Below are 15,377 nucleotides of genomic sequence, written 5' to 3'. Positions count from 1 at the left end.
ATTCAGAGTAACGTGCAGTAAATGTCAATTTATTCATAAAGCACTTTAAAAACACGAGTTGCACCAAAAAGCTGTACAACAAATTTACCAGTGTAATATTGCTGTAGCAGCAATTTTTAGCCAATTGTTCCTGGGCATTGTGCCTAAGTGAAATAGTACAGGGATGAGAGTAAATCAGTAAAGACAATAATTATGAGTTATAAGGTAGATGATATAAAAGAAAAGAAAAAAAATCAAATCATCCTCAAGTTTTATGCAGGCACTAGCCAGGGTATACACTTTTAACACTTTAGTCCATTTGGTTTGTAGTAACATCTAATTATAGTAAGCTGTCATTTTAGAAATTATGATCTGAATGACAACGCGTGACAAATGAAACTCAAATGCAGAACTGCACCCAAAGCTGCAAACAAAATAATTGAAATAAACATTTGTTGGTGCAAATACTGAAATTACATATAAAAAAAATATAAAAAAAACACATCAAGACTTCCACAATTGAAAAAACATGAAGTTTATATGAAAAGAAATTTGATCAGACACAAAATTATAATGTCACTTTTTCTAGACACAGATAACCACAGTAAGTTTGCTTTATTCGACTTTGAAACCTTTGAACTATGAATGTTTCATCTTCCTTGTTCCTATAACGTCCTACATTCTCTTTATTTTGGCACTTTACAAAAGTCCCACCTCCTTCATTAGTTCAACACACGGCTGTTTGACACATCAGTCTTGAACTCTGTGTGACACAAAGTCCATACACCTTTATAAGACACATCCAAAGCTGCATGACGTACTATTCATGTAAGCTGCATTAACTCAGGAACGCCACATTAGTAATTCCACTTTCCCTCATGATTAGAATGTCACAAACAAAAGTGTCCTGCTTATAAAACAATAAAAAAGGTCCTCAAAAACATCATATTGCCATGATTTCATGCATGTTTTGACAACAAAATCTTATCACAAACGAGACATAATGTCAGTTTGTGTATTTTGTGCCTTCTAAATAAAAAAAGGATTTGAAAGAAGATGCTGAAAAAAAACACTAAATGAATTATAGATCAAGGAAAACATCCACTCATACAAGCAGGGAAATCTTGAAAGATATTTACACTAAACCTACTCTTTTGTTAGACAAGCACTTGGTCCGAGTTCATTCCTATTGGAAAAAAAAATCAAATGTGGAAAGCGTTGGATACATTTTTTTATCTTATTGTCACGGAATACATCTCCATTTGAAGACGGATCTGCAGAAAAGCCTGTTTTTACACTTCGACTGGTGACAATGAAAGTAAAATGAAGTAGAATAAAACTAATCCCAAATTCTATTTCACACATTCGCCCTACTCTGCAGCCCCACACCTGTGCTTTTAGCAGTTTCCCCAATCTTTTTTTTGATGCAGTGTGAGGGCAAAGTGGCAGCGCTATCTGGCTCTCAAAAATAAAAGTTTCAGTGGTGTTATTTCTGTTTTTCAAAAACTTTTTATGCATTCTACTACATACATAGTTAGTTACAAATCACAGCTGATTACCCTAAACGGCAATTAATTCCACTTCTGGCAGAGATGTGAAAAAAGTCTAGAAAAAAAAGAAAGAAAAGAAAATAAAGAAAATACTTATCTTTTGCTGCAATGGAAAAATGTCAAAGACAATTTTAGGAAAGTCTAATCGTTACCTGGAGTACATTTACAAAGTGGAGAGGGAAAAATATGACATTCAGAAATAATTATGTTTTAACTAAATAATATGTGGCCCAATTGTTAAGTTACTGTGACCACCTCTTTCACTTGGGCCCCAGGCAGACACCAACAATGTGTTTAGGTGTAATATTAAGAAAATGCAGTTTTTGTCTGAGTAACTTAAAAGAACTACATGGAATTTGTTAAACTTTACTGCTAAAGTTTTAACATTTATGTTCAAGCTCTATATATGATCTATGATCCATCCATCCATTTTCTTTGCACCTTTGTCCCTTGGTGGGGTCGGGAGGGTTGCTGGTGCCCATCTCCAGCTAACGTTCTGGGCGAGAGGTGGGGTCACCCTGGACAGGTCACCAGTCTGTCGCAGGGCAACACAGGGACACACAGGACACACAACCATGCACACGGGACAATTTAGACCGATTAACTTAACAGTCATGTTTTTGGACTGTGGGAGGAAACCGGAGTACCCGGAGAAAACCCACGCATGCAAAGCTCCTCGCAGAAAGACCAGAGCTGGGAATCGAACCCAGAACCTTCTTGCTGCAAGGCAACAGCTCTACCAACTGTGCCACTGTGCAGCCCCATGATCTATGATTCTTTTGGGCATTTCAAACAGTCTGTTTGAGTTGATCTCCTTACCCAAAACGAGAGATAAGAATGTTTCACTGCTGTTCAATTAGTTCCAAAAAGGCGCTAAAAGGTCAAAGACATGAAGAACCAGTTTAAGATTAGACACCAGCCCCAAATCAGACATAACACCACTGTTACGTTGTACCACCTCCTCCCTTAATATACTTATTTCATACAAGAATAATATGCAAATAGGTATACCGTATAAATATAGCTTACACACAACAAAATGCACACACAAGTAGCAAGACAATAAGCTCACTTACCTATCATAATAGTAACCATGGCAACCACATCTCAGTCTATTTCTGTCTAAAGCGTACAACGTTTAGGTTAGTTGGAACTAAGAAGCAGTATTTTATATCATCAGGGTAGCAATTATGTATCTACTTCGCAGAAGCAGCAATTCTTTCTTTGCAGCAGATTGAAAACTGCAAGCAATGCTAATGTGGTAACATCATACTTTTTGCAATATTTAAGAATTTAAGATTCAGGCCTACGCAGATTATCAAGCAAAAATATAAACAAAAAAAATCAGAGAGAAATCAGCAAAGGCCCTGAACATGCATGCTCACAACGAACGTCTGCTCTACTACCAACATGGAGGATTTCTACTACATGCAAAGTTATCTATTTATATATATATATTTTTTTTTACTTATTTACTTGATATCAAAATGCTCCCACCAGGTTTGCTAAAGCTATATGTGCTGACCTGTGTGTGTGTGTGTGTGTGTGTGTGTTTAAGGCTGAACTCTCTCCCACATTTCACAGGAGTAGGTCTTCTTGTCCGTGTGCATCTTCATGTGAACCAGCAGGCTGGACTGACTTTTGAAGCTTTTGCCGCATGTCTTGCAGGAATACGGCCTCTCGCCCGTGTGCGTCCTGACGTGGCCGTCCAGTATGGACTTCTGGTTGAACCTCTTGCCGCACACTTGGCAGGAATACGGCCTCTCGCCCGTGTGGATCCTCTTGTGAACGTTCAGTATGGATTTCTGGTTGAAGCGTTTCCCGCAGATGTCGCAGGAAAAAGGCCTCTCGCCCGTGTGGATCCGCTGGTGGACCTGCAGGATGGATTTCTGGTTGAACCTCTTGCCGCAGATGTGACAGCAGAACGGCCTCACGCCCGTGTGGATGCGGAAGTGTCTTATCAGTCTGGACTTAAACTGAAACACTTTCCCACACGTATTGCATTTATACTCACACTTCCTATCGACAAAAGAGTTGCATGAAGTTTTGAACAGGATAGGATTGTAGACGTTACAGATTCTGGGATGCGTCTTCTCCGGTTGTTTCGCACCACTGTCATCCGATATGATCTCGACCGACTCTGCCTCTGCCGAGTTCCTGTTGAGAGTTTGGGCCACATGAAGGTGATCGTGACCTTCATCATGAGGAACGGTGATCATGAACGTGTCCGTCTCCTGCTTCAACACAAGCTGCTCCTTCTGGGCCAAGCAGAAGTCTTCCTGTTCCTCTTTGACTTTTGGAAACCCCAACTCCAACGCAGAGTGACGGTCATGGTCAAAGAGCTGCTGGTCAGAGAGAAAGTTTTCCTCCTTAAAGAAAAGCGGCTGTGGTATGTCTGAAAGAAAAGGCAAAAAAAAAAAAAAATGAAGGTAATTAAAATATAATTTGTATTTAAAAATGGAAACAAACTTTATAGATTTGACTAAACTATATCTGTACCATTATTTTAAATGTACCAAGCATATTTTCATTCACTCATGTATTTCTTTGCACTCTGTTGAATGTTTTAGGATTTCACTCTCTTATATCTTAGTTCTTCAGCTCATTATCCTCTATAATAGTCATTTTATTTCTTATAATTCCCTGATAATTGCCATGATTTTATGCATGTTTGCTTTTAGTCCGTACAGATAACTTTGCTACACGCATTTGTACAAAAAGTGCTCTCCAAATGAAGTTTCTTTGATTGATGTTCATTTCTGAATCCTTGAGCTTAACTCTTAAAATGGTTCAAATTGAAGCCAAAGATGTTGCATCAGATCACAATTTATCAATTAGCTATAAGCAAAATCAATGTGAATCAATCTATTACAGTCCACTGACAGAGACAAAAATTTTATGAATGATTTGCAAAAAAAAAGAAAGGAGCAGTCGATCCAAGCTGCTCAAGTTCATGTTTCTGAGGAAACATTTTATAAGACAAAAATCTTGGATATGATCCAGACAGCAGGGTGACCCATGAAATATGGAAAATTTAAAACAAGAATCCCACGTGACTTTACAATCTCCATTTAAACTTTAGGACAAGGAATCTTACCCGAGTGCCATATGATATGAGATTCCAGTTTTGATTTCTGCTTGAACCTTCGGCCACAGAAATCGCAGCAATACGGCCTCTCGACTGAGTGGATTTTCTTATGAACGTTCAGGATGGACTTCTGGTTGAAGCGCTTCCCGCAGACGTCGCAGGAGAACGGCCTCTCGCCCGTGTGGATCCGCTGGTGGACCTTCAGGATCGACGTCTGGTTGAATCGTTTGCCACAGGTGTGGCAACAGTACGGCTTCACGCCCGTGTGGATGATCTGGTGCCGCATCAGCTTGGATCTATACGGAAACACTTTGCCACAGTACTCGCACACAAACTCGCATATTTTCCCCTTGTGAGTGTAAATAGGAGTCTTGAACGTGATGGGAATGTGTTCACCGATTCTGTGATGTCTCCTCTGCAGTCTTGTCTCCATGCGTCTGGTTATTACAGAACCGCTATGATTTCCTTCATCCTGGCCTTTGCTCACATTTTGAGAATATCTAGAGCCAAGCTGATCATCAGTATTACGTTCTGTTGCTCCTTGAACACATACTGTGTCTGTGGACTCCTCATCCACAGGATTTGACAAGACAACATTGTCACCTTCATCACAGGTAATACTTGGAAAAAGAGTTTCAACTTCCTCTTTCAGCTCAACTTCTCCTTCCTCGGGACTGGTGAGGATTTCTTCATGGCTCTCTGGAATCTGCTCTCTGCCTTCTTTTTTCAAAATAGACTTCCTGTCCTGTCTTGTCTTGAGCTGCAGCTCCGTTGGAATGTCCTCCACGTTAATGAAATCTTGTGGGAGCTCTGGATAGAAAACGAATACAAAACAGGTGATGGGGAAAAACAAAACAAAACAAAAAACAAACAAGGATATGATTAGCCCCAAAACACTAATTTAATGATCTATTAATCTTTCAAAAAATTACAAAAAGTAACGCATATTTTAAATAATAAAAAAAGACACAGAGCTATCAAAAAGTTGAAAAATAGAAATCAGAATACATTTTTATGCTCATAACCCTAAATAAAAACCTAGTGCAGCCTATTGCTTTGTGACTTCAGTTAACTTTTTTGTTTGTTTTAGTCTGGGAGGTATTAATTCTTGTTAATTCTCCCTGAATCAATACTTTGTTGAGCCGTCTTTTAGCTAGAAGTCTGGAAATTACATTTCTGCTGATTCTTCTTTTAAAAAATAGCTCAGTTGGATTGGACTGACAGCTCATCAGTTTTTAAATTTTATCTGACCTTATGTATAAATAAATAAATAAAAATCACCACAAACTGTCACACACTAATATATTTCAGTAGAGTCGTTAGCTTTGCATGTATTTGCTGAATATCTCTAAGCTTCTGATATATCACAAGATTTATTTCTATTCTATTCATTTTTATTCAGTGCATTCATTTTTCTCCAAATTTGAAATTTGATTCCACCAATCTTTGTCAAACATCATCATTTAGGACATTTTTCCCTGACCACATTTCTTCTTCAAAGAATGGTTCCCCCACTTTCGTTCCAGTTTTTAATAACTTGTTGCTAAAGAAAAGCAACCCCACAGCATGATGCTGCCAGCAACATGTAGTGAAATGCATAAAATTAGTTTTCTGCCACCAGCCTTGTTGCTTCCTCAAGGCTTGTTGACCAATCGTTGTTTTACAAAGATTTCTAACGTGTTAATAGACTACACATTCCCTAATTCTACATAAGGACTATAGCTGAAGACTAAATGGTAAAGGAGTTTTTAAGGTACCACATACCGACATGAACCCCGACATTTCTGCAAATTAATCGTAATTTATAGGTTACAATCTTTCATTTGCTGCAACAATGCTCTATTGCATTTCAATACAAACCTGTTTTGTGCAACTTAACTTCAGGTTTCCAGGCGATGGTGAGCAGCCTGCGCTGGCGGCTGATCTCTTCTTCGTATTCGGAGATAGTTTTTTCAAACACGCAGAAGATCTCCTGAGCCGCGGCCGTCAATCGCTCGTTAACGAACTGCCTCAAACACTCAACTGAAGACATTGTTGTTTAATTAAAGATGCACCATATTTCCATGCGATTCGTTAACGAGAATGCTTTTTTTGTTTACTTCCGTCGTGTGTCACACTTTAACGGTCCGGCTTTGGCAGCAGTACAGTTCCGCATGTTTATCGGATTCTCTTCACCACGCTTTACCAACTATTTTTTTCAGTGATTTTTCTCGAAAACATCAAGTTATTTTTTTTGCTTTTTTTCCTGCCAGCATTTATCTCGAAGTGACTGAATTCATGAGTAATTCCAAAGTCTAAGTTATGCTAAAAGTTGTGCATTGTAAAGCTACTGCTCACTTCAGGAGGGTAATCTGTCTCTTAAACATGAAGTCTAGGCACTTATTAGATGCATGGAAAAATCTTTCTATGGAAGATAAATATCTATTGATATATTTATCAATAGATATCAATTCAATAGATGTGAATTGAATTCCAGGGGTTTACCAGAAAGATTCTCTTTGGTGTTACAAGGTAAACTGTGTTTTTATTATTATTATTATTATTAAGTTTTGGTGCTGGCAGTGGTTTTTGGATGTGGAGCTCTTCTTGTACATTGATGTCCATCTGTCTTGCAGAAAACTTTGCTCAAATTTTAAGGCCAGCTGTTTTTGGATTGGGCTAATTTTCCCCTATAATGTTTATTAGGAGTAAATAGCAATAAATATAACTCTTGTTACGTAAACAAAAGATAAATGAAGTTCAGAAGAATTTTGAACAAACAAAAAACTTGAAAAACATTGAACTGTTATTTCTTTATTTTTCTTTTCTCATTGTTTCTCTTGCCGGGTTATCAGAATGAACTGACTGAACCCAGACAAAGATCAAAAGCACATCAGTCGTACCATTTATTGGGTTTATCTATTTGACTCAAGGTAAATTTTTTTTTTTTATGTTTTTCATTTTATTGGTTGAAAATAAGCAAGTTTCATCATAAATCCACAGCTGTTTCACTGGTGTATTTAGCAGTTTTATCAGCTTATCCAATCAAATATTTACTCTTGTTAAAAAGAAGAAACTCATTTCATTCTTTAATTTTGGGGGAATTTTAGCAACATTTATTTCTGATCTTTTCCTTTTTTGAATGTTTTCTGCAGGAAACTGATGTAATAGGAATAAACCAAATATAATAGGAATCAAATGATTACACACAAAACAGATCAATTGGAACACGGATGAAAGGGATGTTCACTAGAAGGGATAAAGTCCATCCAATCGGCAAACATTAATGAGTAAACTTTACAATGACTGCGCCTTATGAAAGGTGACACTAGCAGCAACACGCTTGTTGTACTGAGATATAAGGGGTAATAAAACTGGATTTATCAGCTGCGCTCAGAGCCAAAAAACCATCACTTTGGAAACTTGTCTAGTAGATCCAAAGAGGACTTAAACTGTGGAAGATGTTAAAGGAGGCACTGATTGGGACTCTGTGTGGGGCTGTCGCATTGACTATTGGTATCCTAATCGGTCACTTTGGTATCCAAAAGAACTCTGCACCATCCTGGGTGAATGATGTGGCGAAGGATGTGGACGAGGCCCTCATCAAGCAGTTCTTGTCTGAGGTGGAGACACTTCAACTTCAGGAGAACCTTAGGTAATATGATCCTTTAATTCTTTGAATTACTTTTTGGTGTCATTTATTTTATATGCCATGACAAAAGGCATTGCACTGCAAACAGTAAACATTAAAGCTGAAAGAAGCACTGCAGTCCAAATTGGAAAGAAAAAAACAGTTTGACACGTTTGGGGGGTCAGTCAAGATATTATCTCATGTGCCTGACTTTTTAAGACAAATTTGATCAAATCAGACTTTCCTTATCCACATGTTTCTGTGCAGGGAATTGACAAAAGTGCCTCATATGGCCACATCACCTGGCGACGAGGAGACGGTGAAGTATGTGCTAAAAAGATGGCAAGATCCAGAAACTGGTCTGGATGAAGCCTGGAGACAGGAATATAAGGTCTACCTTTCATTTCCCGACCCTAAAAACCCCAACAAAGTCACTGTTGGTGAGTCAAAGAGTGACACAGTGTCCATCCTCTGTGAACATTTCTCTTGTCTGGCTTGTGATTTAGTTTTTATTTGTTACTTTGCAATGAGTTTAGGATGATTGTAATGTGCTTATTTCAGTAAGCTCCTCAGATGCTGTGCTGTTTACTGTGAGAGAAAGGGAAGTGAACTACACTGCTGATCAGAATGATCCTCAGGTGGTTCAGCCGTTTGCTGCATACTCTCCTGCAGGAGAAGCAAAGGTAAAAAGACCTGAGGATTAATGCAATCTGTAATATTTACTGTAAATTAAAAGCATTTATTTATTATTTTCATTACAAATCGAATTAAGAAGTATCCCTGCAAGTAGAAAAGAAACAATTCCAAGTAAACAGTGCTATAATGACCAGACAAGACACCACATACTCACATTTACAGTGAGATAATCACTGTAAAAGTAACTTAGCAAACTAGTAAAACTCACATGATGTTTATAACTTTGGCTGGAAACGGATTAAAATCTGACCTGTCAAAAACATGAAGACGTCTAACATTTTCTGACTTCATATCAGTATATCTTTTTAAGAATAGTATCAGAGCAGAGCATATCTTTACACTGCAATTATCAGCTAAATGTTGAAAAAAATACAAGAAGGATTTTTTTTTAAATTACTCAACAACTGATTTCTTTTTGTTAATTTATATAAGGTTTCAAGTTCATCCTTTAACTTCTTTTATCATTGCTCTTATCATAAACTAGATAAGGACTGTGGATAAAAACGGCATCTGTCACTGAATCATAAGATCACTGACAACTGCTGGTTATTTAGATTGTCCTTTTAATAATAATTATGAAATAAGATTAATTCTCGAAAGCCCTTTTCCCCTCAGTTTAGTAATGGTTGTTTTTTTTTTTTTTTGTGTGTGCTTTTTTTTAATGCTTTCTATGTTTTGGACGATTTAGGCAGAAGATTCTCTAAAGCACATTTACTGATGTGGTTGTTTAATTATAAGATGCATAATTTCCATATTCCCAGAGAAGAATCTGCAAATGTACATACTGTAGTTGGTTATGTACCAAGATGGATAAAATCAACCACAACAGCAACCTGAGCACAATGTGAGGAGAGCAAAGAGGAGAAACAAAACGGCAGATGTTGCTTAATTATTTACAGTTTGCTGGTCATATTGTGTTACAGTTGTTGTTTTATTGGGACCACAGACGTACATTTTGCAGCAGATAAGCATCTTCAAGGCCAAAAAGATCTTTTAAATCTATAGTTGCAATTCATTATAAAGATAGGGAGATTGGACCGTCAAGAGATTACCTGTAATGACTCACAGTTGTTACAGCAGTCCTGCAAAACTATTTGGCTGATTTATTTTTTTATGGCTTTAGGGGAAACTGGTTTTCGCCAATCAGGGAAAACCTAGTGATTTTGAACATCTGAACAAGACCATTGACCTAAGAGGAACCATCGCAATCACCAGATATGGTGGAGAGGGGAGAGGACAAAAGGTCAGTTTTACTTGTTAGTAGAATTCATTTATTTTTATTTTTTATTTTTATTTTTTTTCAAACAGTGACTTCTCTGAATTTAAGCATGCAGATAATTTGAACAAAATTCAGCTGCTCACCAGATGTTGTGGTGTTTTTGATGCAGGCTATCAATGCAGCAGCCTACGGTGTTGTTGGGTTGCTGGTGTACACGGACCCTCTGGACATGAATGATGGCCTCATGTCGGACATCAATGAGACTTACCCACACTCCTGGTACCTGCCACCCACTGGTGTGGAAAGAGGCGCCTATAGTAGAGACTTTGGAGATTTGCTCACACCGTATTTGGCTGCCAAAGGTAATAAGTGGCTTCTTTAAAAGGAAGATTTGGTTTTGTCATAACGTCAAACAAACTCTGCCGCAACATAAAAATATGTAGCTCTCATATGCACTCTCAATAATGATTTCTTTTTTTTAATCTCCAGAGAACACCTACAGAATCCCAACTGAAGACATTACTGGGATCCCTCCCATTCCAACACAACCAATTGGATTTGAGGATGCAAGCACACTCATTTGGTCTGTGGAAATTCGCTTGTGGAATAGTTAGGGCTCAAACAGACTCATAATAACATCATTATTTATTTTTATTTTGGATGTTTCAGTGCATTGGCAGGAGAGCCAGCTCCAAAGGACTGGCAGGGAGGATTCAAATGTGTCTACAACTTAGGTGGTCCAGGGTTTAAAGCTGCATCTCCCTTCAACGACAGGTTGTCAGCATTTCACAAGATACTGAAATGATTAGCAGCTCACTACAGAAACAAAAAAATCTAATTATTTTTGATCAAATAAATTATAAATGAATTTATCTTGTGCATAACACATAATAATGGGTATGATTGCGGTTTAATAATGTGATGCTTACTTACTCCTGTAAGCAACTGCATTAAGATAAAGGAGATTGCAACCACAGTATGAAGCAGAAAAACAAAGATAAAGCTATTGGGAAATGATTGGAGTGGAAAGAAGAGTTTATCACTGGCTCCACTTGCAGCCAAAGTGTCTCTTGGTTGATTTGACTGAATATGAGCAGCACATACACTTAAATTAAATGAAAAAAAATTATCCCAATCTACCAATCAAGCTTAAAGCGCTGTGAAACCTTAATTTACACTCAAGAAACCCGTTAATGATTTGAGCTTTGAGTCGACTGTTAACATCAGTCTGTATCTATTTTACAGTGAGGTAAAACTGGACATCCATAATAATGGAGCGATTGTAAACTCCGCCAATGTGATGGGAGTTATCAGAGGAAGTGTTGAGCCAGGTGAGACCGGCAGACCTCTGTCTGATGTTTTCATGCGTATTTTCTTTGTAACCGTTTTTGCACGTATGTCCACAGACAGATATGTGATCTATGGGAATCACAGGGACAGCTGGGTACATGGCGCCATCGACCCAAGCAGTGGAACGGCGGTCATGCTGGAAATTACCAGAGTGCTGGGCAGAATGGTCAAACAGGGTGAGAAGAATAATGTAGCAGAGAAGAGAAATGGCCGTCTACCGGTTTTGATTGACAACTATAATTTCGGAGCCTCTTTGTGACAGGAAAATGGAGACCAAGGAGGTCCATTATCTTTGGCAGCTGGGGAGCTGAAGAGTTCGGTCTTATTGGGTCTGCTGAGTACACAGAGGTAAAGTCCGACCCAAAAATGAGTACAGCAAGAAAAAATGAATTCATTCACAAATAGATATGGTCTCCACTTTCTCAATGGAGTAACAAAAAGTACTTGAATGAGACAAATAAGTAATTACTTTTTGTCTTGTGGTATATTTTAAAGTAAGGAATATAATTTTGCGTTACTAATTGCATTTATGTACAATGAGATAAAGAGAAATCTTATGTTTTTTTGTTTGTTTGTTTGTTTGTTTGTTTTTTTGTGCAGGAATACTTCACCAAACTCAGTGAGCGTACTGTTGGTTACATAAATGTGGACATTTCTGTTTTTGGTAAGAAGTTGTACTTTTTACATTAAACAGTTTGAAAATATAATAACAGAACAAAATTAGTGGCATAATTGCTTGCATATAGTCTTTTATAATTACACTCACATACAGTGAAATACCAGTCTTGTTCAATCCTGCACATTTGTTTCTGCAGCAAATGCCACACTAAGAGCTTCAGCAATGCCATCAATGCAAAGTGTCATCTTCAAAGCTGCACAACAGGTCAGCTTTTCAAATCATCTCTTTTCAAGTGTTTATTAAAAGTACTCAGATTTGGATAAAACTAATTTGCACTCATACTTAGGAATGTTTGATTTTGAAGTATATCTTCCCTTCAGGTCGATGCTCCGGGACTTGCGTCCACATCTGTGTACGACAACTGGATCCGTTACACTAACAGAACCAGCCCGACCCACGGACTCATTCCAAGGTACAGACCTGAATTATATTTAAACATGTAAATGTATCCACTTGTTTTCTAAACCCTCCATAAGTTCCAGTGGGGTGAAAACACAGTGGGTCTCACAAAAATCTGGCTGCAAGTGGAAGAGGCAAAGTCAGAAGTTATTTTCCAAAAATTCCAATAACACTTAGTCATAGATGTATTAAGTGACAGCTGATTTGTGCTTCTTCTTTCCACAGGGTGGGATATTTGAATGGAGCAGGGAGTGATTATGCTGCCTTTGTCCATTACCTAGGAATTACTTCCATAGATATGTCTTACACATATGACAGGGTAAGAAAAAACATTTTCTTTATATATTATTTCAAGGGGAATGAGGATTTTGTTGAGTTTTTCGGTGAGAAATGCCTCTGCTGGATGCAGAGGGGCAGCAGACAGATGGATAAATGTTAGAACAAAACAGCAAGAAGAATCCAAATGTCAATAAATTAACAATTTAAAACAAAAATGTGAAAACAACACATAATGAAAAAAGTATCATAAGTAACATATGTGCAACTGATTGCTTTCTGATTTGGAAAATGGAAATTTGCCTGTCGCAAGACAAAACAATTTGAAAAGAGTAAATAAATATTTTACTGCTTTTAATTACGTTATGCAAACAATGGCATGTTGAAAACTGCTTAGACTCGTCACAATAATCAATGGAAAAATCTCAATTGGAACCACAGCAATCAAATTCTCTTATAATTGCTGACTTCGTGCACATTTCCTCTGGTGTTTGGATGATCTACCTCTGGTGAAAACCTCCAGGTCTTTGGGGTTGAAAGGCCTCTTTGCCATCACCCTAATTTTAATCTCCCAACACAGACTCTCTATGAAATTCCTATCAGTAGAGATATGTTTGTAAACTTAAAACGCCTATAGACCTACATGTACTAGTGATTAGGATAATTGTTCATGAAACCAAATCCCTGAACAAGCAACACCATTTGGAAAGTAAGAACACAAAGAGAAAACATAGTAGCAGCAATAATAAATCTAAAATGGTAAATGGCAGGGATGAGTTTTTGATTCCAGTAAAATGTAATATTTACAAAATACTGCAGCCTCATTCTTGTCTGTCACCTGCATATTTCAGCTCTTGTTCTTCCTTGTACAGAGTAAAACAAACGCTCGGATTTACCCTGCCTACCACACAGCATACGACACTTTCGACTATGCATCGAGGTTCATTGATCCTGGTGAGTGTTGCAATGTCTTTCACTGTAATGCAGAATTATTGCCTTTATACTGTTTTTCATGACGGTGAAGATGATCGTTCCATTAATTCTACTGTCAGGTTCAATAAATGAGAAAAGCTATTACGTCTCCTCTTTTGTTCAAATCCCAAACCTGCTCCTCTTGTAGGATTTGTCGCTCACCAGGCTGTTGGCAGGACTGCAGGAAACATCCTCATCCGATTGGCTGACAGTCTGTTGTTGCCTTTTAACTGCAAGGACTACGCTGAGAGTCTGGAGGCTTACCTGGATACAGCAGTGACCTTGTACCAAAAAGACCTTGAAGCTAAAGATATCTCAATGGGTTAGTAAGTAAAACAGAAAAGAGGGAAATAACCTGCAGGAATCTTTAGTTTTCTCCTCATCTGTCAAATTTCCACAATGGCGTCAATAACATATCATTCATTTTGTGCTGTGTAGGAAATATGGATCACATCCTAAATTTGGGATTCAGTTCATAATAAAGCCAGAAAGTGCTGAAGTGATTTGTGCTTCATTTCAGAACCTCTCATTCAAGCTGTGGCCAACTTCCGCAAAGCAGCAGAACAGCTGGACAAAGTCATCCAGAGTTCAGACCTGGCAAATGAAACGTAGGGGCATGCTCGCATGCAGATGCACTTAGTATGATGCCAAAACCATTTTTGGTCTGCATCCCTCTCCGTCTCTGTCTTCTTCTTTTTTTTCAGCCCACTAAAGGTCAGAAAGATCAATGATCAGCTCATGTTGATGGACCGAGCCTTCTTGAATCCTCTGGCCTTTCCACATGAATATGGATTCAGGTAAGGCAAAAATGTTCCATTAGCAGGGTGCCTTGCAATTTGGGTGATGCAAATTAAACATTAACCGTTTCTCTAGCAAGTGTATTTCATAAATGCTGCATAATGATCGGTAGCAAAGGTGGTTCAGAAGGGTGGTTCTGATATCTTTTTTACTTCTCATTTTTCATCAAACATTGTTTTCAGGAGATGCGAGGTTTCATTAACGTTCTACTTCTTTGGGATTTTGCACTCCTTGTTTCAATATTCCACAGGCATGTGATTTGGGCTTCAAGCAGTTCTGGCAAGCCGACCTTCCCAGGGATAGCAGATGCCTTTGCTCAGGCTAATTCATCACATTTGGACAGCGACTGGGGAAAAGTGCACTACCACGTGTCAGTAGTGGCCCAAGCCATCGAAGGGGCTGCCGACATGCTGAATGAAGTCATATAGGCAGAAACTCCTTGCGTAAACTGCAATGCTCCGTGGCTGTCTATTTATGAATGATACCACCTGCAGAAATTTTAAAATCAGTGTAGAAGACATATAGAGACACATGTGATGTAACTATTCAAAGTTGTGCAAATGAACATGTCGTTTTTCCCTTTTAAGTGCTTTGTTTTTCAATGGTGTGTATTTCAAGAGTATCCTCTGTCAGCATGTTGTGTTTTAGACAAAGGAAGGCTGTCAGCCTCCCTGAAATTCATCAAATGATTGAAGTGAAGTGAAACATAAGACAAATGAAAGAATTTCTTCGTTTTTAATAAAGATTCAGTTAAACTTCCA

The 15,377-nt window shown here is 38.1% G+C and overlaps 2 protein-coding genes across 2 annotated transcripts; one reads left to right on the top strand and one right to left on the bottom strand.

Moving 5' to 3' along the window:
- Nucleotides 1-2,040: 2,040 nt before the first annotated feature.
- Nucleotides 2,041-6,722, bottom strand: LOC103142023 (zinc finger protein 2 homolog). The gene is made up of 3 exons (XM_007557879.2): nucleotides 6,478-6,722; nucleotides 4,627-5,427; nucleotides 2,041-3,924 (listed from the first exon to the last, which is right to left on the bottom strand). The coding sequence occupies exons 1-3, from the start codon at nucleotides 6,647-6,649 to the stop codon at nucleotides 3,083-3,085; spliced, it is 1,815 nt and encodes a 604-aa protein (XP_007557941.1). The 5' UTR covers nucleotides 6,650-6,722; the 3' UTR covers nucleotides 2,041-3,082.
- A 1,114-nt stretch (nucleotides 6,723-7,836) lies between these two features.
- naaladl1 (N-acetylated alpha-linked acidic dipeptidase like 1) lies at nucleotides 7,837-15,377 on the top strand. Its single transcript, XM_007557876.2, has 19 exons — nucleotides 7,837-8,251; nucleotides 8,495-8,667; nucleotides 8,789-8,910; nucleotides 10,047-10,166; nucleotides 10,312-10,504; nucleotides 10,632-10,725; nucleotides 10,812-10,916; nucleotides 11,388-11,473; nucleotides 11,549-11,668; nucleotides 11,755-11,840; nucleotides 12,093-12,156; nucleotides 12,308-12,375; nucleotides 12,492-12,583; nucleotides 12,796-12,889; nucleotides 13,719-13,800; nucleotides 13,967-14,140; nucleotides 14,339-14,426; nucleotides 14,523-14,615; nucleotides 14,867-15,377. Exons 1-19 carry the CDS (start codon nucleotides 8,058-8,060, stop codon nucleotides 15,042-15,044), a joined length of 2,226 nt encoding a protein of 741 aa, XP_007557938.1. The 5' UTR covers nucleotides 7,837-8,057; the 3' UTR covers nucleotides 15,045-15,377.

Source organism: Poecilia formosa, unplaced genomic scaffold (assembly GCF_000485575.1).
Source record: "Poecilia formosa unplaced genomic scaffold, Poecilia_formosa-5.1.2 Scaffold92, whole genome shotgun sequence".
Taxonomy (NCBI): Eukaryota; Metazoa; Chordata; class Actinopteri; order Cyprinodontiformes; family Poeciliidae; genus Poecilia; species Poecilia formosa.
Note: the sequence above shows the minus strand (reverse complement) of the source record. Positions and strands in the feature narration are given on the sequence as shown.

Excerpts from the sequence above, each read along its gene's own strand:
- naaladl1 (XM_007557876.2), top strand. The coding sequence starts at position 8,058 with ATGTTAAAGGAGGCACTGATTGGGACTCTGTGTGGGGCTGTCGCATTG. Across the intron at positions 10,917-11,387 it reads GCATCTCCCTTCAACGACAG|TGAGGTAAAACTGGACATCC; the intron begins GTTGTCAGCATT and ends TCTATTTTACAG. Across the intron at positions 12,376-12,491 it reads TCTTCAAAGCTGCACAACAG|GTCGATGCTCCGGGACTTGC; the intron begins GTCAGCTTTTCA and ends TCTTCCCTTCAG.
- LOC103142023 (XM_007557879.2), bottom strand. The coding sequence starts at position 6,649 with ATGTCTTCAGTTGAGTGTTTGAGGCAGTTCGTTAACGAGCGATTGACG. Across the intron at positions 5,428-6,477 it reads AGTTAAGTTGCACAAAACAG|AGCTCCCACAAGATTTCATT; the intron begins GTTTGTATTGAA and ends TTTTCTATCCAG. Across the intron at positions 3,925-4,626 it reads TCATATCATATGGCACTCGG|ACATACCACAGCCGCTTTTC; the intron begins GTAAGATTCCTT and ends CTTTTCTTTCAG.